The sequence below is a fragment of the Gorilla gorilla genome, chromosome 2 (genome assembly GCF_029281585.2).
Source record: "Gorilla gorilla gorilla isolate KB3781 chromosome 2, NHGRI_mGorGor1-v2.1_pri, whole genome shotgun sequence".
NCBI lineage: Eukaryota > Metazoa > Chordata > Mammalia > Primates > Hominidae > Gorilla > Gorilla gorilla.
In genome coordinates this window covers 25,395,871-25,417,912 of record NC_086017.1, presented here as the reverse complement: position 1 = coordinate 25,417,912, position 22,042 = coordinate 25,395,871, and the positions used below count along the sequence as shown (strand labels likewise).

The 22,042-nt window shown below is 37.9% G+C and overlaps 1 protein-coding gene across 3 annotated transcripts in view; it reads left to right on the top strand.

Annotated features, from left to right (window-relative positions):
- The window catches only part of HACL1 (2-hydroxyacyl-CoA lyase 1), a 46,163-nt gene that overhangs the window by 9,198 nt on the left and 14,923 nt on the right, over positions 1-22,042 (top strand). For all 3 annotated transcript variants that reach the window (XR_008677971.2, XM_055381101.2, XM_004033685.5), the window contains exons 4-12: positions 357-437; positions 2,441-2,513; positions 5,209-5,286; positions 6,469-6,563; positions 8,810-8,922; positions 11,757-11,892; positions 16,706-16,811; positions 18,550-18,633; positions 19,948-20,049. Coding sequence is in view for 2 of the 3 variants with exons in the window: in XM_055381101.2 (XP_055237076.2) it covers positions 357-437; positions 2,441-2,513; positions 5,209-5,286; positions 6,469-6,563; positions 8,810-8,922; positions 11,757-11,892; positions 16,706-16,811; positions 18,550-18,633; positions 19,948-20,049 (868 nt within the window). In the remaining variant the exon portion in view is untranslated. The remainder of the gene's footprint in view (positions 1-356; positions 438-2,440; positions 2,514-5,208; positions 5,287-6,468; positions 6,564-8,809; positions 8,923-11,756; positions 11,893-16,705; positions 16,812-18,549; positions 18,634-19,947; positions 20,050-22,042) is intronic.

Sequence of the window (22,042 nt, the reverse complement as noted above, 5' to 3'; positions counted from 1 at the left end):
AGTGTGTATATATATACACTACGTATATAGTGTGTATATATACACTTATATACATATATACGTATATACTATATACGTATATAGTGTATATATACACACACATATACTTATACACTATATACGTATATAGTGTATACACTATATACGTATATAAGTGTATGTATATATATATCGTGATATATATATCGCCTTGTTTTTTAATTAAAAATATTCTAATAATTGTTTTATCAGTTATAGTAAAGACTTGTATGTCCTTCCTTTGAAGTCCGAGATTGCCATGTTTCACACTAAAGTGTTATGAATCAGTTGTTACATTTGACGTGATTTTAATAAAATAAATTCTGTTTTGCTTTTAGGCCAGGAGTCTGCCTTGTTGTTTCTGGCCCAGGTCTCATCCATGCCTTGGGCGGTATGGCAAATGCAAACATGAACTGCTGGTAATGACATTATTATTACTGAAAACATTTTCTTAAAAAGGTCACTGCAGGATTTTACTGAGTAGAACTAATGCTGATCTAGGGTAGAAAGACTTGGAAAAAAAAACCCTTCAATTCTTAGAAACTGAAAGTAGAGTTAGTTACCGGGGAGGGAATGAGGAGGAGGAGGGGGAATAGGGAGATAGGTCAAAGGGTACAAAGTTTCAGTCAAGTACGATAAAGCCTGGAGATCTAATGTACAACATGAAAGCCACAGTTAATAATATTGTTTATTGTAAATTTGCAAAGAGAGTAAATTTTAGGTACTTTTACCAAAAAAAGTGACTATTTCTACAATATCTTAGGAAAAAAAGTAACATGAATATGTTAATTTGCTTGACTGTAGTAATCATTTCACTATATGTATGTCAAAATATCATATGGTATACCTTAAATAGATATAACTTAAAAAAGAGGATTAGGAAGAAAATTGAAAGCACCAGTAATTTAGTTACTTAGAGATAAACACTTTTTTTTTTTTGAGACGGAGTCTCTCACTCTGTCGCCCAGGCTGGAGTGCAGTGGTGCAATCTTGGCACACCACAACCTCTGCCTCCCAGGTTCAAGTGATTCTCCTGCGTCAGCCTCCCAAGTAGCTGGGATTACAGGCCCCTGCCACCACGCCCGGCTAATTTTTGTATTTTTAGTAGAGACGAGGTTTCACCATGCTGGCCAGGCTGGTCTCAAACTCCTGATCTCAGGTGATCCACCTGCCTTGGCTTCCCAAAGTGCTGGGATTACAGGCATGAGCCACCGCACCCAGCTGACAGAAACACTTTTAACATTTTAGAGTTCCTAATATGTGTGTGTATGTGTGAACGTATGTGTAGTTCTATTTACTTTAAGTGAAGAATTATTTTTTTAAAGATCCCAGCTCAGTGTGTAAAATGTGGCTAATTTTTCACCTTGTTTTGCATAGGTAGGAAGATATTTGAAATTCTTATATTCATTTAGTTTGCTTTATGTATAAACTATTTAGTACTTATTCTCTGATCTTGCCCTTAACTCCATCTCTGGCACTTTACCAGTGAGATCAGGTTGAGGGGGGTTAGGTTCTAATCAATTTGGAACATATTTAATCTTTCTAGTGGAAAGGACATTGTTTTCTTTCTTGCCCTGTGTTTCTTACAGTTTCTTCTTTACTTTCCTTTTGATCTTTCTCTTCTTTATCTACTTTAAGGTGTTATATTTTTTAAGTACCTTAAGGTTTCCCATATCTTTTTTTTTTTTCCACATTAAAGGATAAGAATTTCATTGCTGAGGAATGTCACTTATTTTGCAATTTCTAAATAGATTCACTTAGGAAAGTGTAAAATTTTTCTTCCCCTTATCCCAAGAATAAGAAAGGCATAAAAATTTATTTTATGTCAATATACCTGGAAGCTTAGCGTCAGCATCCAAAAGGGGAAGGGGAAGAAGGGAAGGAAAACATTTACTATACATTTTGTCTTTTTCTGATATTAAGGAAAGTTCTCTCATATGAGGTTGCTTCTTAGATATTTTTTAATCTACAGTTTCTTTCTTTTTTTTTTTTTTTTTTTTTGAGACAGAGTCTTGCTCTGTTGCCCAGGCTGGGGTGCAGTGGCACAATCTCGGCTCACTGTAACCTCTGCTTCCCAGGTTCAAGCAATTCTTCTACCTCAGCCTCCCAAGTAGCTGGGATTACAGGCGCCCGCCAGCACGCCTGGCTAATTTTTGTATTTTTTGTAGAGCTGGGGTTTCACCATGTTGGCCATGCTGGTCTTGAACTCCTGATTTCAAGTGATCCACCCACCTTGGCCTCCCAAAGTGCTGGATTACAGGGGTGAGCCACTTCACCCAGCCTTAATCTACAGTTTCTAAGAGAAAAATATAATATTCTCTCCCTTTAACATTTATTATTTGCTGTGAATTAGACACTGTGTTTAGTGTTTTACATGATGATCTCATTTGTAATTATCTTGTTAAAAAAATGATTGTTTCAGGCCCTTGCTTGTGATTGGTGGTTCCTCTGAAAGAAACCAAGAAACAATGGGAGCTTTCCAGGAATTTCCTCAGGTATCCAACTTTAAGATTTTGGTTTTTTTATTTTTAATTTTTGAAAGAGTATCTTGCTTTGTTGTTGAGGCTGCAGTGCAGTGGTGCCATCTCAGCTCACTGCAGTCTTGACCTTCTGACCTCAAGCAATCTTCCCACCTCAGCCTCCCAAGCAGCTGGGACTACAGGTTCACACCACCACGCCTGGCTAATTTTTGAGTTTTTTGTAGAGACGAGGTTTCACCATGTTGCCCAGGCTGGTCTTGAACTCTTGCGCTCAAGCGATCCACCTGCCTCAGCTTCCCAGAGTGCTGGGATTACAAGCATGAGCCACCGCACTTGGCCTGCAACTCTTAAGATTTTAGTAACACAATACATACACACCATTAGGAGGTAGAGAGAAGATATAAAAAAGCCTCCTGTTTGCAAAATAAAATAAATAAATTAAAAGTACCTGAAGTAACTTAAAGGTAATTATCTTGAGCTACTATAAGACAACTTCAGGGTGGATATTAAGGGTGAGCTTAGGCCCTGCTTAGAAACAAGCTTTCAAGAAGTACACCTTTGTGACAGGATTTTAAGCTCTGAAAATAGGCTCTTAAAGGAGTCGAGAAGATGTAGGAATAAAAATGATTTTGGACTATGCCTCCCAGACTTTAGGGAAATAAGAGGAAAAAACTTACTCAAAATGATTATCAGTAGACTCTGGACAAGTATATTTTTATTTTAGAAGGAGGAAAGAAAGCATGTCAAAATTAAAAGAAACTTGAAAGAATATGTCAACAAAATGCTACAGTTTTAAGAGTAAAGCTGAACACATGGTTCATAACTGTATTCCTAGCTACTCAGCTACTAGGCTGAGGCGGGAGAATTGCTGGAGCCCAAATGTTTGAGACCAAACATATGTGTGTGCAACATATTCAGGTCTTATCTCTGTCTTTCTTTCTTTCTTTTTTTTTTCTTTTTTGAGACAGGGTATGGCTGTGTTGCCCAATCTGCAGTGCAGTGGCACAATCTCGGCTCACTGCAGCCTTTACCTCCTAGGCTTAAGCCATCCTCCCACCTCAGCCTCCTAAGTGGCTGGGACTATAGGCACATGCCACCATGCCCAGATAATTTTTGTACTTTTTGCAGAGACAGTGTTTTGCCATGGTGCCCAGGCTGGTCTTGAACTCCTGACCTCAAGTGATCCACCCACCTTGGCCTCCCAAGTACTGGGATTACAGGCGTGAGCCACCACACCCATCCAAGATACCGTGTCTTTAGAAAAAACAGTTGTTGGAAACAAATAGCTGAAAGTGAATGATTGACACTTAAGATATAAATATATTTGAGCATTTACAGGACAAAGTTAAAATCATTAGACAGCCGGGCATGGTGGCTCACCCCTGTAATCACAGCACTTTGGGAGCCCCAAGCGGGTGGATCAGCTGAGGTCAGGAGTTTGAGACCAGCCTGGCCAACATGGTGAAACTCTGTCTCTACTAAAAATACAAAAATTAGCTGGGCTTGGTGGCGGGTGCCTGTAATCCTCGCTACTTGGGAGGCTGAGGCAGGAGAATCACTTGAACGCAGGAGGCAGAGGTTACAGTGAGCCGAGATCGTACCACTGTACTCCAGTCTGGGTGACAAGAGTGAAACTCCATCTCAAAAATAAATACATAAATAAAATCATTAGACAAAGTCTATTTGTAAATCAGAAATCATTGAGAACTTCAAAAAATAAAATTTCATATATGATAAACTAAAATACTGAACTCTAGTATAGGTTAATGCAAAAGTTATATTTTTATACTCTTAGAAGCGAATCGAAGTTTTATTTAATTAATAGTAGACGATAACAGTTATTTAAAAGATGCTTATGTGTTTGGAAAATAAGTAGAGCAGATTAAGTTAATTAAAAGGAAATCTAAAGTTACTGCAGAAACTATATAGGTGAAAAAGAAAACAGGATAAATGTCCACTACATATTTTTTTCCTGAAATGGAAAATAATAGTTTATTAGATCAAATTTAAAAACAGAAGAGAAAGAATCCAAGTATCTGGTTTTTGTGGAAGTCCTTAAAACTAAAGGGCATGAACATAGACTGAAAATCGGGGGGTGATCTTAATTTTGTCATGCCTGTGGGACTATCAGTTTTTCATAGATTTCATGCTAAAACATCAAGAGAAACAGTTTCTATATAATGCCTCAAGATATATTAAACAGTGAAAAATTATCACTACTGAATTCATATATTCTAAACACCATAGCAAGAAAGTATATAAAAGGAACACTGGCAGAAATGTAAGAATAGATTATTATTATAACAAAATATAACAGATGAAGTTTTATATTCTTATCTGTGAAATTGCTGGATCCAAAGATATGCTGATTTAAATTTTTTGTAGATTTCGTTAACTTCCTTTCCCATTTATAGTCTCACCAGCAGTTTATAGAAGTGCCTATTTTCCTGTGTTATGTTTGATGGTGGGTATTATCAGACTTTTGCATCTTTGCCAAAAGATTTTGCATCTTTGGTATGATATGCTTCCTGAATCATACCAAGGCAAAACGTTGTACTTTGAATAGGCTTTTAAGGGACAGTCTCGGCAATATATTTTCTCCATCTTGCCTCTAAACATAAAAGAAACTAATGACTTAACATTTTGTCTTCTTTCAGGAGAGTAACATGATTGTGAGCTGAATTTTAAGTGACTTTCATTTTCCATGTAGGTTGAAGCTTGTAGATTATATACCAAGTTCTCTGCCCGCCCAAGCAGCATAGAAGCTATTCCTTTTGTTATTGAAAAGGTACAGTATTTAATAACAAGCTCTCCAAGTCAACTGATTTTTCTCGGTTGCTCATACTTAATGTTATTTTTATTCCCAAAAGAATGAGTGACAATTAGGGACATACCCAGGCAGTTAAAAATGGCATTGTTAGAAAGCTATTTACATTTTAGCGTTCACTGTCATTACATTTAATTAGAGGTAAAATAAGTTATTTTTGGAAAAAGTTTCTCCTGTGTTTTAGTTTTTAAAATTACCTTTTTAATTATACAAAAGTAAAGAGAAAGGTTTATAATGAACCCCTGAGTACTTTTTCTCTTGTGCTTTTGCAAAAGATTATTTTTGAAAATTGGGACTAAACCAAAACCCTCTAAGACCCTCTGTTAGTTAATTAATACAGCATACAGGTTGATTATTCCTTACCTGAAATGCTTTTCAGAAGTGTTTCTGACTGCAGATTTTTTCAGATTTTAGAATATTTGCATATATATATAATAAGACATCTTGGGGATGTGACCCAATTCTAAATATGAAATTCATTTATGTTTCATATGTACCTTATACACATAGTCTGATGATTATTTTTCCCTTGGGGATGCTGAATAAACTGTTTAGACACCTGCATTTTGACTGTGAGCTGTCACATGAGGTCAGATATGGAATTTTCCACCTGTATCATCTTCTTGGCACACACTAAGTTTCACATTTTGGAAGATTTTGGATTTTTGGATTACAGATACTCAACCTGTGTTATAAATTATAATCAGCATTTATACGTGAAATTACATTTTAGCTGTTTCAAAACCAGGAGTTACAGAAACCATTTGATACGTGTAACAGCATCACAGTTTCCGAAAACACTGCCAGATTACTAAGATTAGGAAGCAGATGAAAGTACATATTACAGTGCAAAAACTTGGCAGGCAGAGCCTGGTGAATAATTTCCGAAACTAAAGTGTAATAGAACATGAATTTTAAAGCCCTAAATGAATACTTTCTTATCTCTCTCCCTTTGAAACAAAAAATCTTTAAAAATGTAGTCAGTAGAGGACATTTCGATTTTCATCATAATTATCTTTTTCTCCACCTAAGGATGTCCAGAAAAATGAAAAGTGTTCATTTTCCAGTTTTAAATTATCTTTGAGTAGAATATGATAAGACTGAAATTTTACAAATCTTTTCTTCTACTTGTAATGAACGTAGGCAGTGAGAAGCAGTATCTATGGTCGTCCAGGTGCTTGCTATGTTGACATACCAGCAGATTTTGTGAACCTTCAGGTGAATGTGAATTCTATAAAGTGAGTAATAGTTATGCTGGAATTCTTTCTTCAATGTACATGTATTATCATAATGCCTACCTTTTTAGAAGAATTTACCCAGCAGTTTATAAGTTAATTTCCATTTGTCTTAACTTGATTATTTAGTAATTAAACTGAATCCTAGCCAAAGGGTTAATTCTCTTAATTAAAATGATGTTAGTAGTTATTTCTGGATTTAATTACTAAACCAAATACTTAGAACTTCCTGAACTCCTCGTTGAAAATATTCCTCCAGTAACCATAAATATACATCCCTCGTTAATGTAATATGGGTCCTTGAGAATCTTTATAATGTAAGCCAAGAGGTTGGGTGATTATTAAAAAGTATTAGGACTCAGGATGAAAACATCTAGCTGTCTCTCTCTGTGGTTAACAAATATTCCAGTATAGAGGTTTCTATGATTTCTCATATTCTCATATTTCTTAAATAAACACTAAGTGAAAAGAAGTACAAAAAGCATTTTTCACTGGTATCTAAATCATCTCCTGATGGAGATAGGTACTTAGGGTTAAAGCATCATGGGTACTGTTTAGTGCGTTTCTGCTGTTGTGGACCGAATGGTTCTGTAGTGACTACAGAGAGTCAGTGGGTCTTACTGTATACTCTGTGTACCAAGGAGTGATTTTTTTTTCAATTTGAGACCGAGTCTCTCCCTGTTGCCCGGGCTGGAGTGCAGTGGCATGATCTCAGCTCACTGCAACCTCTGCCTCCTGGGTTCAAGCGATTCTCCTGCCTCAGCCTCCCAAGTAGCTGGGATTACAGGTGCCCGCCACCATGCTTGGCTAATTTTTGTATTTTTAGTAGAGACGGGGTTCCATCATGTTGGCCAGGCTGGTCTTGAACTCCTGACCTTGTGATCCACCAACCTCGGCCTCACAAAGTGCTGGGATTACAGGCATGAGCCACCGTGCCCAGCCAGGAGTGATTTTTTATTTCGGAGAGTCGGATAAAAAAGACACTTGTTTATTCTGCCTAATACCTGAACATGATAATCAAAATACTACTAAGGGGAGGAGGGTAAGCTCAGGTAAGTTAATTTTCTTCTAAATTTTATACAGATTGTCCTTTTTTATTATATGTCTAAATATTTTGACAATATGTCAATTTTATACAGCATAATTTATATTAATTAGAATAAATGAAATAGCACAGGACTTGGTGTCCAGAAATACTTAACTGTGACAGTTTGCATATTTCTTTTACTAATGCATATTATGATACTAAAATATTAACACCCAGTGAGTGGAACTGTAGTGGGGCTGGGTGCGGTGGCTTACGCCTGTAATCCCAGCACTTTGGGAGGCCGAGGTGGGTGGATCACCTGAGGTAGGAGTTTGAGACCAACCTGGCCAACATAGTGAAACCCCATCTCTACGAAAAATACAAAAATTAGCCAGGCTTGGTGGCATGTGCCCGTAGTCCCAGCTACTCGGGAGGCTGAGGCAGGAGAATCGCTTGAACTTGGGAGATGGAGGTTGCAGTGAGCCAAGTTCGCACCGCTGCACTTAAGCCTGGGTGACAGAGTAAGACTCTGTCTCCACAAAAAAAAAAAAGAAAAGAAAAGAAAAAAAAGAAATGTAGTAAGGTGTTTAAAAGCATGGACTTTGGAGACAGAATGACTAGTTCAGTCCTGTCTCTGCCACGTGCCATCTGGAGATCTTGGACAAGTTACTTTCTCTCAGTCTTTTTTTTTCCTCAGTGGTGAAATGGAGATGATGTTAATACCTAACCTCATTGTTTTGACAGTTAAATGAGAATAAATGGCACATAGCAAATATTAGATTTTATTATGTTTTTACTGTTAGGACAGCTACTGCTGCTACTACAGTACAAAGCCATTAACTCAGATTTTCTGTTAATGAATTGGCCATTTCACTGGCTATTAGATGATATCAGGGAATAACTGTTAATTTACTAGATGTGATAATGATGTGATAGTTGAATATAGGAAAAGGTCCTTATTCACAGCTGCATGGAGAAATTTTTAAGGGTGAAGTGTCTTAATGCCTATTATTTACTTTGAAATAGTTCACGAAAAATAAATGCATGTTTATGTGTGTATATATGAAACAAATGTGGTAAAATGATACTAAGTTGTTAGATCTACATGGGGGTGTATGGAGATTTATTGTACTATTTTTTCTACCTTTCTATATATTTGAAATTTTCACAATAAAAAGATCATAGTTGGCCTCTTTTAATTAATAGGGCTCTTTTTTTCCAGGTACATGGAACGCTGCATGTCACCTCCTATTAGCATGGCAGAAACCTCTGCTGTGTGCATGGCGGCTTCTGTTATTAGGAATGCCAAACAACCCCTTCTTATCATCGGGAAAGGTAGCATGAATAGAACTCTAAATCTTGCTAGGCTTTTGAAAGTGCCAATTCTTTTTACAAACTTTCATTGTTTATTAATGTCTGTTCTAATGTTTGAAATTGGAATAAGAATTCTCTTCATCCATTTAGCATTATTTGTTTTGAAATTACAGACTTATTCTTTAATGCCCAGAGATTTCACCCTTTTAAGGAAATACTACCTATTTAATTTCTTTGGTCTTATTAGTGAAATGTGTTTATTCTATTATAAAACATTTTGGAAAAATCAAGAAAAGTAGAAGTTCCTTCATCTAAGGTAACTGTTTTTAATATTTAGTACATTTCTATTCCTTTTTACACATAGATTACGTACTGTGCTCATATTATAGACGGTTTTATATTCTACGTTATTCATTTAAGATTATAATATTTTTCATCTTAAAAGTATTTCCTAAATAAAATTTTTAATGTCTCTTCATGTGTACGTTAACACTTACTTTCCTGGCAAATATTTAAATCTTTGCCAATAACTGTTTAGAGTAGCTGTGGCAGACATGTTTGTGCCTAAAGCTTTTTCTGTATTTAGGATTTAAGTTTCCTAGAAAGAAAAGTTAGAGGGTATGAGTATTTTTAAGACTTTTAGTATATATTGTCATATTGCTTTCTCTGGAGGTGTTGTACCAACCAATTTATACTCCTGTCAGCAATTTATTATAGTATCCATTTCGTGTTCTGGAACTGAGGCTGCTGGGGTCACCTATGACCATGCTAATCAATTATCAACTGCTTAGGAACTAAATCTGTAGAAACTAAAAATAGTTTGATAGTGTATGACAAAAAAATTGAGGTCAGAACTGAGTGGAATGTGTTGTATGATGTATTAGCTCTGTGACTGGGAAACAACTGCTTTGAGTCTCAAATTACTTCACTTGTAAAATAGGGATATTAACTACCTCAATAGGATATAATTAAATAGCAAAATATGTGGAAAGCACTCAGTGGATGCTAGTTTTCATTCTTCTTTTAACAAACATTTGATGAATGCTTATGATAAGGCAGTGATTACACAAAACATTCATGAGGTATACAGAGAAATAGTGGTTCCTACCTGTTGGGGAGGGGAGATAGACCTGGTAACAAGTAAGTGCGGTATGTTCTTGCGTGGTGTGTACAGAGAGGTTGAGGTGGGTTTTCAAGGAAAGCAGCAACAATTTGCTGGTGTAGATAGTATGGAAGGACTATCCAGAAGAGATGACACAACAGCTGCATCTTGAAAAAGCAGACAATAGTTCACCAAGTGGACAGAGACCAAAGGCAAAGCAGGAAGAGAGAACTGAGTGTACAAAGACATTGAGACAGGAAGGAGAATACAAGAAAACTTTCTGGATAAGAAAAAAGGAACTATTTTTCATCATACATGTATGAGAAGGGATTTTAAGGTAGTTTTGTAGAGTGGAGCATTATATTGAATCTGCAAGTGCATGATACTGTTTACTAGGATTCAGTAGAGAATTATATATACAGAATATGGAATAATATACTAGCCTTGAAAAAGTATAAAATAGCAAAAAAAAAAATAGTGGTCTTGATGACATTAGAAATGGAACATTTGAACAATAAGGTATTTTTAATGTCATCAAGGGAATAGGGCAGAGGGTTATTCCCAGGCACATAACTGTGAAAACAAATGATAACGTGGGCCGAGTGTGGTGGCTCACGCCTGTAATCCCAACACTTTGGGAGGCTGAGGTGGGCGGATCACCTAAGGTCAGGAGTTCGAGACCATCCTGGCCAACATGGTGAAACCCTGTCTCTACTGAAAATACAAAAATTAGCTGGGCGTGGTGGCAGGCGCCTGTAATCCCAGCTACTTGGGAGGCTGAGGCAGGAGAATCGCTTGAACCCAGGAGGTGGAGGTTGCAGTGAACCGAGATTGCGCCATTGCACTCCAGCCTGGATGACAAGAGTGAGACTTTGCCTCAACAACAACAACAAAAAAGATAATGTGTCCCACTGGGGTTAGCTCTGTTACAATCACAGAATTACAGAGCCTGTAGAAAGATCTGCAGATCTTTAGAAACTTAATGCACCTTAGAATTTCCGTGCCTGGGCTAGGAGACCTTGTGTAGAGGAGGTTTACTGGAGATGAGGACCAACATATGAGGGTAGAGAGAGCCTTTCTCTTTCAGGGCAACATTTTTCCCTGGCCACCTGGGCCTCTCAATGAAGATAGTGTGTTCAGGGACTTGTAGAGTGTAGTTTAGTAGGACCATAGCATAGAATGGGTAAGTGACAGTAGCAAGAGCTGTGAGATGTGACTTTTGTTTTGGGATAGACATCCTTCAGAATAATTGAGAGTGTTATTGGTGGAAAATTAGAACTCTTACTTTGTTAAGCATTTTAAAATACCAGCGATAAAAACTGTAGTCACAATTTGTTTTGAGTTTAAGCCCAGGTATAGGCAGAAGGAGAGTATTTGAGAAGATCTACAAGTAATTTCTTAGGAGGTCAAGGAAGGAGGATTGCTTGAGCCCATGAGTTCAAGACCAGCAGACTAGCCTGGGCAATATAGGGAGACCTCGTCTATACAGAAAATTTTAAAAATAGCTGAGTGCAGTGGTGGTGTGTGTCTGTAGTCCCAGCAACTTGGGAAGCTGAGGAGGAAAGATTGCTTGAGCCAGGGAGGCAGAGGTTACAGTGAGCCAAAATCATGCCACTACACTCCAGCCTGGGTGATAGAGTGAGTCCCTGTCTCAAAATATAAATAAGTAAAAAGCAATTTCACATGAACTTTTTTAAGGGTCACAGTGCCTATAGCTTAACTGAATTGTCCAATACATTTGCATTTCTTATAGGTGCTGCTTACGCTCATGCAGAAGAGAGTATCAAGAAATTGGTGGAGCAATATAAACTGCCATTTTTGCCCACCCCTATGGGGAAGGGTGTTGTCCCTGACAACCATCCATACTGTGTAGGTGCAGCCAGATCCAGGTGTGTGGCATTCCAGATTTTAAATACAATGGCTTGGTAGATTTTAGGCTAATTTAAATTATTTTGTGATCTTCATCTAGGATGGAGTTCTGAAAGAATCGTGGAATTTTAAGCATACCTGTTTATTTTTGGACTATCTTCTGGCTTTCATTTCATATGAGAAATCTGCAGTCATTCAAATTATTGTTGCTCTGTATGTAATATGTTGTTTTTCCATGGCTGTTCCTAAGATTTTCCTTTATCTTTTGTTTTCAGCAGTTTAAGTATGATGTGTCTGGACATGGTTGATTTTAATATAGCCTTTTGGGATTCTCAAATCTTGAATATTTAAATTTATGTCTTTCTCTAAATTGTCTTTCTCTAAATTTGGAAAGTTTTCATCATTCTTTCTTCAAATATTTTTTCTATGTCAACCTTCATCCATTTTGATACTGTCTGACATGTCCCTGAGTATCTATTTATTCATTTCTTTTTAATCCTTTTATTTTATATTTTGCTTCTCTGCTGAGATCTTCTATTTTTACATTTCTTTTAAGAATATTTTTCTATACTTCATGATGGGGTAAATTATAATAGTTTCTGCAGTCTTTGTTTATTAATTCCAACATCTGAGTCATCTCAGATTGGCATCTATTCATTATCTTTTCTTTTGAGAGTTGATCACATTTTTCTGGCTCTTTTTGTACTGAGTAATTTTGGATTGTGTCCCGGATTTTTGAATATTGTATTTGGAGATTCTGGGTCATATTAAAATCCTCTGTAGAATGTTGATTTTTGTTGGTTTCTCTTAGCAATCAGTCAACGTGATTAGATTAGCTTGACTACAAATCGAGGTGTGAACTTAACCATATATAAGTAGTTCCAGGGTCACTTCAGTTTCAGAGCCTTTGCTGTGCTGTTTTGAGTCTGTCTGCACATGTCCAGCTCAGGGGTGAGCCCCAGACATGTACTGGTTCATATCCAGAATTAGGGATTTATTTTCTCTCCTCTGTAGGCTCCACACCCCCGCTCTCCCATTCTCAGTTGCCCCTTTTCCTGGCTCTTGCTGCTCCCTTATAGTATCACATAACTAAAGCTGCCCTCTGAACAAGCTGCAGAAGAAAAAAATAATGGGGATTGTCCCCATACTCTTCAGACCACAGGGACCCTTTTTCCCAATCCCTCTTGCCTCAAAGATGACGTTTCTCTTGGAATTTCAGCTGCTTGGGAGCCACCACCATGCAGCTCTGCAGTAGGGCTGCCCTCAGAGCAGAGCTTGGAGATAAAGAAAAAAAGAAAAAAAATCTGACCATTTCCCCCCATACTCTCCAGCTTGCAGTGGCCCTTTTCCTGATCCTTTGGCCAAAAAAACAGTTTCTCTGCAAGTTTTCGCTGCTTGCAGTTCTGCAACTAGGGCTGCCTTTGAGTCAAAGCCAGGAGACAAAACACGGGGGAGAAATACCTTGGAAACTTACCCTCTGTGTGGGTTGCTTCTTCAAACTTAGCCAATCTTGGCTAGCATTGGAAGTTTCCTCTTTTTAGATTTTTAAGGCATGCTTTTTAATATACTATAACTTTTTTCTTTTTAATTTCTTGAAATGTCTTTATTATGAAATATTCTAACTATACACACAGGAAGAGAGAATAATGTAATGAACACTTATATAACCAGCACTCAACTTTATCAGCATCAACATGAAAAATATAGACAGATGAATCTCTAAGTAAAAAAAGGTTTCATTTGGCAATAATGTATAAGAAGTAGGATTGCATCAGTTATTAACATTGTTTTATATTGCTTTAGGGTTTTTGGTTTTTTTTATTTTTATTTTTTGAGACGGAGTCTTGCTCTGTCGCCCAGGCTGGAGTGCAGTGGCACGATCTTGGTTCACTGCAAGCTCCGTCTCCTGGGTTCACACCATTCTCCTGCCTCAGCCTCCCGAGTAGCTGGGACTACAGGCGCCCGCCACCACACCTGGCTAATTTTTTGTATTTTTAGTAGAGATGGGGTTTCACCGTGTTAGCCAGGATGGTCTCGATCTCCTGACTTTGTGATCCGCCCACCTCAGCCTCCCAAAGTGCTGGGATTACAGGTGTGAGCCACTGCGCCCGGCCAGTTTTTGGTTTTTTTTTGGAGACAGGATCTTGCTCTGTTGCCTGGACTGGAGTGCAGTGGTGCGATCACACCTGATTGCAACCTCTGCCTGCTGGGCTAAAGCAATCCTCCCACCTCAGCCTCCCAAGTATTAATAGCTGGAACTACAGGTGTGTGCCACTACAACCCAGCTAATTTTTGTATTTTTTGTAGAAACGAGGTTTCACCGTGTTGCCCATGCTGGTCTTGATCTCTTGGGCTCAAGGAATCCACCCTTCTAGGCCTCCCAAAGTGCTAGGATTACAGGCATGAGCCACCATGCCTGGCCTCAGGTGTTTTTTTTTTTCCTTTTTAGGAAGCAAAAAATTATGGATTCATTTGCAGTCCCCTAAATATCTTTTTTGATCCCATTTCTTGCTTCCCTTTCTGTAGTTTATTACTGTCATGTGTTTGGTGTTCTTCATATTTTCATTCATGGGTTAAAATTAATTCTGAGGGTTTTTGATTTTTATTTTGTAGAGACAGGGCCTCACTGTGTTGCCCAGGCTGGACTCAGACCCCTAGGCTCAAGTGATCCTTCCACCTTGGCCTCCCAAAGTGCTGGGATTACAGGTGTGAGCACCTGGCTTCTGAGGGCTTTTTAAATGTAAAGTTTGCTGCTAGATCTTTAATTGTTCCTCACTTAATGCTATCTTAATATATTGTATTTTTATTTATATTACTACATACAGTAACCAAGTTAATTCTTACACTTAATTTTTTTATACTTAGGTTGAAATGAAGTTTATCTTCAATCTAGCCAGATTTTAAGAGGATAATATTAATGACATTACCAGTGTAAAAAAGGTTACAAGGGACTATACATAATTGAATCAATGATTTCAAGAGTTTTAGAGTATCAGTAAGCAAGTCCGTCCTGCTGATTGCAGTTATCTGTTTGTTAAATTGGGTCTCATAGGACTAATACAATATTAAAGATGATTTTTAAGTATGTACTTAATTTATGAGTATATAATTTCTGTGAAAAATTGCATTTATCACTGAAGAAGACAAAAGCAGTAAATACAGATCCTGTATGGCAAAAGACAGGAAAAATGGGAAACAGATAAAAGAAGCAGAAAAATGAGATGTGAAAAACAAAACAAAACCCACGGCAATTATGATAATAAACTCTCCTGGAAAAAGGCAGACATTCAGATTAGATTAGTAATAACAGCAACTATATGTGTTATAAGAGCCACATCGGAAACGTAATGATACAGCTTGAAAACAAGACTGGGCAAAGATATGTGAAGTAAAGAAAAAGAAAGCAAGGGTGGTTGTTTACGAAAGTAGAAATCATTAAAAGATTAGAAGTTATATTGACAAAAGTATTAAAATATATAAAATAAAACTTAGAAATCTAATTGGTGTAATATTTTAGAAAGCAATTCTGGAATATGAATCAATAGTCTTAAAAATAACCTGCTTCTAGGGACCAATGTGAAGAGTGCATTAAGACTTAAGTGTGAAGATGTGCAAGCCAGCACTATTAATAACAAAATATCTAGCAATTGAGAAAACATTAAATAAATTTTGGTATATTGTGTTCAGCAAAATATGTAGCCTTTAAAAGTTGTATTTAAGAACTTAATGAGAAAGGAAACCTTTTTTTTTTTTTTTTTTTTGAGACAGAGTCTCACTCTGTCACTAGGCTGGAGTGCAGTGGTGTGATCTCGGCTCACTGCAACCTCTGCCTCCTGGGTTCAAGCAATTCTTCTGCCTCAGCCTCCCGAGTAGCTGGGACTACAGGTGTCCACTACCATGCCCAGCTAATTTTTGTATTTTTAGTAGAGATGGGGTTTCACTGTGTTGGCCAGGGTGGTCTCCATCTGTTGACCTCGTGATCCGTCTATCTCTGCCTCCCAAAGTGTTGGGATTACAGGCATGAGCCACCACACCAGGCCAGGAAAACATTTATGTAAGCAAAAGTATATGAGACAGCCAGGTGCAGTGGTTCATGCCTGTAATCCAAACAATTTGGGAGGCCAAGGTGGGTGAATCACTTGAAACCAGGAGTTCGAGACTAGCCTGGGCAAGATGGCAAAACCCCATCTCTACAAAAAATTAAAAATTAGTCAGGTGCAGTGGCACGTGCCTGTAGTCCCAACTGCTCAGGAGGCTGAGGTAGGAGGGTTGCTTAAGCCTGAGAGGAGAGGATGCAGTGAGCCACGACTGCACCACTGCATTCCAGCCCGGGCAAAAGAGAGAGAGACCCTGTCTCAAAACAAAATAAAAAAAAGTGTATGAGACAGTATTATAGTATATAAGCTCAACTATGTAAAAAGGTATTTGCATAGAAAACAAAAGTAGACGAAAATTTGCCAGTATATTTATAATAGTTTATAAGTTGAAAGTATTATGGGGTGATTTTGTTTTTTGCCTTATACTTTTTCTGTTTTTTTCTGGATTGCCTACAGTGTACTTGTACTAATTTTTCTAATTATAAAAAAGTAATAAAAGAGTGTAGATACAGCTTATGGTAATATTTTTTTACTTAATTTATATTTTAGACAACTATTTATATAGAATGGTTTTATAAATTATTTTAGCTTGAAAGATCAAATATACCCTAGAAGCTGATTCTGAAGTCTGATGTAAGCTCCAAATGATTCAGACTTTTCAAATACTTCAGAGATAAATTTTAGAATAATTCAAATAAGAAATATAGTTATACTTTCATATCAATTTTTTTAATAGGGCTTTGCAATTTGCTGATGTAATTGTGTTATTTGGTGCCAGACTAAATTGGATTTTACATTTTGGACTGCCTCCAAGATATCAGCCAGATGTGAAGTTTATCCAGGTACTTAGAGAGGAGGAACTTAAAATCAGAAATGTCTATGTTCATTATTCTCCCTATCAGCCGTAATCAGCTCTGTTATCTTCTTGATTACTATTAAAAAAACTGTTCTCTTTTTACACAAGTAGAATTTTATAAATTGTCTAACATAATTATAGGTACCAAAATAAGCTTCCTTTTCTAGCCTATGAAACATAGTGTGCCACTTTACTTCTAGCCAGAAAACCTTTCAAAATCAAGTTTCAAATAGTTTAGAAAGCATAATTTGTCTTTTATTCACAATTCAAGTATATTTAAAGGTAGAGAAAAGAGACTTAAGTAGGATGGTAGACTAGAACAAAACATTTGGCCTTGTTAGGAGTGAGGTTTTCTTTCAGATGCCAAAACTTTCACCCTTCCAATGGGAATTTCTAAATGACACTGTTTTACAAGTCATTAAACAGCATCCGGAATGTATTCTGACCTGTCTTTGATGATTCTTATATCATTATGACCCACCTTATAAGCCAGTTTCTTCACTGGTGTGGAAAGTACTACCTGCATAGTGGCATGCAAACCTTTTTGCCCTACACGGATTCGCCCCATTTTACTTGATGTTTTTGCTTGGTTGTTTTTGAGACAGCATCTTGGCTCTGTCACCCAGGCAGGAGTGCAGTGGCACGATAATGGCTCACTTCAGTCTCAACCTCCTGAGCTTAAGTGATCCTCCCGCCTCAGCTTCCTGACATGCTGGGACTATAGACGCGTACAACAATGCCTGGCTAATTTTAATTTTTTTGTAAAGACAAAGTCTCGCCATGTTGCCCAGGCTGGTCTCAGCAATTCTCCTGGCCTCAAGCAATTCTCCTACCTTAGCCTCCCAAAATGCCAGATTACAGACTTGAGCCACTGTGCTTGGGTTGCTTGATGTTTGATGAGCCAGCTACAGTTGCCCTTTTCCCAGTCTACCTTTTACTTCTTAAGGAGTCAACTTCTAATTGCTCCTTTCCCAGCTGAGCCAGTTGAGAACTAAAACCGCAGGCAAACAAGACAGAGTTACCTGGAAGATGCCAATACCTCTTGATTGCCCTCTTGATTATAGAATGAGATACATCCCCTTTGGGGTGGCTGAAGTATTCCTCTTTGCAGAAGCCATCATTTGTCCATGGCCATCCAGACATGGAACTTCTGAGTAAATGGAGAAGTAATCGTGCCATGTCCTTGGAATTGTTCTCTAAATGTGGTTCCCTGGGCCAGGCGCATCAGCGCCACCTGCGAAACCTGTTAGAAATGCACATTTCTGGACCCTACGCCAGACCTATTAAAATAAAAAACTCTGAGGTAGACTCCTACAGTTTATGGTTTATCAAGCCCAGAATATACCAGGTGACTCTGATATATGCTTATATTTGAGAACCCACACTCTAGATAGGAATTCCAAATGTAATTCAATAGAACTTACTGATGAGATGCAAAACTATAATTGATCAGGTCAAATGCATTCCCTATGGGTATAATGAAGCAATACCAAAATTCCATAGAGTAGATTTTTAAATGAGGGAAGATAATGAGGCTCTCTATACTAGCTATAATACTAATATAGTTCTATGGACTTTTACTTTTTTTATTAAGGAACTTCTGAATATCAAATCTTCTTTATCATGTGTTCTATATACACAGTTCATTTATTCAATCGTAATTGCCTTCTTACATATTTTTCAGAATAAACATGGGTTGTTCTTTAGCCTTGTCTCTTTTTTAGGTTGATATCTGTGCAGAAGAATTGGGGAATAATGTAAAGCCCGCTGTTACTTTGCTAGGAAACATACATGCTGTCACTAAGCAGGTGAGAACTTTTGTTTTAGTTTATGTGGAGTGCTCATTAGGGAATAGTCAATTCTTGAAAATGTTTTAATCTTGATTCACTTGGTAACGGGTCTACTATTCATATCTGTTTTAAACAAAATGTATGATTGAAAACTATTCTTAAATACAACTTTGGAACTTGTTAAGTCCAACTTCTGGTACATGGCTCATTTTTATGTAAGTTAAGCATTTTTGGGAGATGATTGAAAATGTAACATCTTTCAGTAGGCAAACAGTAATTTACTAAATTTACTAATTTATTAAATAGCATCCAGCTATCTGAAAAAGTATACCTTCCAAAGGAACTGCACTTACTGCCAAGAAGTGGCAAGAATGGCTTAGCACTGGAAAAATCTAAAAGTATTTCTTTAGGTAAAAAAGAGCTTTTTACTCTTCAAACTAATCAGTGACTTTTCCACAGGTTGTTATTATTTGTACATAGTTTGTACATTTCACTGTGACAGGAGATAAAATATAGTCACATTTATCACTTGATTTTGGATGATACAATTTGGTATTGTTGTCCTGATTACACAATATAGGATATAATCTTGAATCACATATTAAATCACTCTGGAGCATTTGGTCTGTACCATAGGAGTCCGTGGTTATTTGTTGGTTTTCCTACAAGAGTTCTGTGGAAGGAGTGGTTTTCCTTCCAGTGTCAAAGACCGAGGAGGGTCTCAGAGCCCCTGCTTGAGGTGTGGAGGAGGTAGCACTCCAGTCTGTCCTATGGGCATCCCAGCATCTGGCAGACACCCACACTGACCAAACAAAAGCCTTCCGTGTTACCCATTGATTCTATCAGGTGTTTACTAACTGGAAGAAAAAAAGAGTCTGAGTAATGTGAAGGGTAGTATGGCTGTATAGTCTTCTTTAAGAAGATATTTCCGTGTTAATATGATTTAAATTTATTTTTAAAAAGCAGACTGGGCATGGTGACTCATCCCTGTAATCCCAGCACTTTGGGAGGCCGAGACAGGTAGATCACCTGAGGTCAGGAGTTCGAGACCAGCCTGGCCAACATGGTGAAACTTCGTCTCTACTAAAAATACAAAAATTAGCTGAGCGTGGTGGCAGGCACCTGTAATCCCAGCTACTCAGGAGGTTGAGGCAGAAGAATTGCTTGAACCTGGGAGACAGAGGTTGCAGTGAGCTGAGATTGCACCACTGCACTCCAGCCTGGGTGACAGAACGAGACTTTGTCTCAAAAAAAAAAAAAAAAAAAAAAAAGAAAAAGCAAAGAAAAAGTTTATGTGTTTGTGTGTGTGTGTGTTTTTTTTTTTTTTTTAAGCTTTTAGAGGAACTTGATAAAACACCATGGCAGTATCCTCCAGAGAGCAAGTGGTGGAAAACTCTGAGAGAAAAAATGAAGAGCAATGAAGCTGCATCCAAGGTAAAATGGGACCTACTGAAGCTCAATAACAGGTCAGGCTCATGATTCAGTTACTTCTGCCATAATGTGACATGTGCATTCCTAAAAATCACCTTGATGTGCAAAATTGTGCAGTGAAAACCCCAGGTCTCATGGAAAAAGGGATTTAGTGGCACAACTCTCAAAAACTTTGTGTAACCTAAAAATAAGATAAGAACCTAATGTTTTAAACGTGTTAAATGGTTAAGAAATATATGCCAATGAATATAGCATTTTACCTTGAAAAAGACCTGAAGTTTCTGAAAGGTTGTAGCTTGTGAGTTACTGTGAGCTGGTGGAAGGAAGGTGATTGGACATTGGATAGAAAGTGATAATAGTGGAAGTGGATGGGTGTGCCTTCAGTTTGATGGTGGCATAGAACATCACAATTAAACACCTGTAATCCTAGTGCTTTAGGAGGCCAAGGCAGTAAGATCAATTGAGGCCTGGAGTTTGAGACCAACCTGGGCATAGCAAGACCTTGTCTCTACAAAAAAAAAAAAAGAAGCCAGATGTGGTGGCACACACCTGTTGTCTTGTCTCCTCAGGAGGCTGAGGTTGGAGGATTGCTTGACTCTAGGAGTTGAGGTGGCAGTGCAGTAGTAGATCATGCCACTGCACTCAAGCCTGGGTGACAGAGTGAGAACCTGTCTCTAAAAAAAAACAAATTAACTATTAAGTGTTTTTTGTTTTTTTTTTAATCCTTAAATCTTGGATTGAGATGTTTTTCTGCTTTTAAGATATAGGTCCTTCAGGGCGTGCTATTATAATAGCTGTTTCATAAAAATTGAAATTTTGATCCAATGTATAGCCTTCTTTTTTATTTAACTTTTTTATCACTGCTGGAAATTTTTTTGCAGCACTCTCATTTGCACTTTTGGCTTTGCCTGGTAGCTAAGGTTTTGGAAATTGTAGTGATGATACTAGAAACCATCAAACTGTCTACTACTAGCACTAAAATGAGTCAGTGCTGCAGGATTTGGCAATTTCTAGTAAAGTGTGTGTGTGTGTGCATGTGTGTGTGTATTGTGCTTTCCCTATGTGAGAAAGGTGTTTTTTTTTTATTGTTTTGTGTATTCATATGTATCTTTGTTCAGCTGGGTGCAGTTTTCTGTGTCATATGCGTGATTCCACCAGTGTTTCTTACTGGTGGAATCACGCATAAGCAAATATAAAATTTGAGTTATGCTCGCTTGGTTCCCTAATATATCAGTTGTCTTAGAATAAATTCACATTTTCGCATCAAACATTATAGCAGAATTGATTGTACATGAATCTGTCTTACATTGGAATTTTTTTTTTTTTTGGGACAGAGTCTCACTCTGTCGCCAGGCTAGAGGGCTAGAGTGCAATGGCGTGATCTCGGCTCACTGCAACCTCTGCCTCGCAGGTTCAAGTGATTCTCCTGCATCAGCCTCCCAAGTAGCTGGGACTACAGACGTGTGCCACCACGCCCAGCTAATTTTTGTATTTTTGGTAGAGATGGAGTTTCACCATGTTGGCCAGGATGGTCTTGATCTCTTGACCTTGTGATCCGCCCGCCTTGGCCTCCCAAAGTGCTGGAATTACAGACATGAGCCACTGTGCCTGGCCTACATTGGAATTTTAATCAATGACTGTTTCTATCTGGAGCCAGTCTCAATTTTTTTTTTTTTTTTTTTTTTTGAGATGGAGTTTCACTCTTGTTGCCTAGGCTGGAGTGCAGTGGCGCGATCTCAGCTCACTGCAACCTCTGCCTTCCAGTTTCAAGCGATTCCCCTGCCTCAGCCTCCCGAGTAGCTGGGATTACAGGTACCCGGCACCATGGCTGGCTACTTTTTTTTTTTTTTTCTTTTTTGAGATGGAGTCTTGCTTTTGTTGCCCAGGCTGGAGTGCAATGGCACGAGCTTGGCTCACCGCAACCTCCGCCTCCTGGGTTCATGCAATTCTCCTGCCTCAGCATCCCAAGTAGCTGGATTACAGGCATGTGCCACCA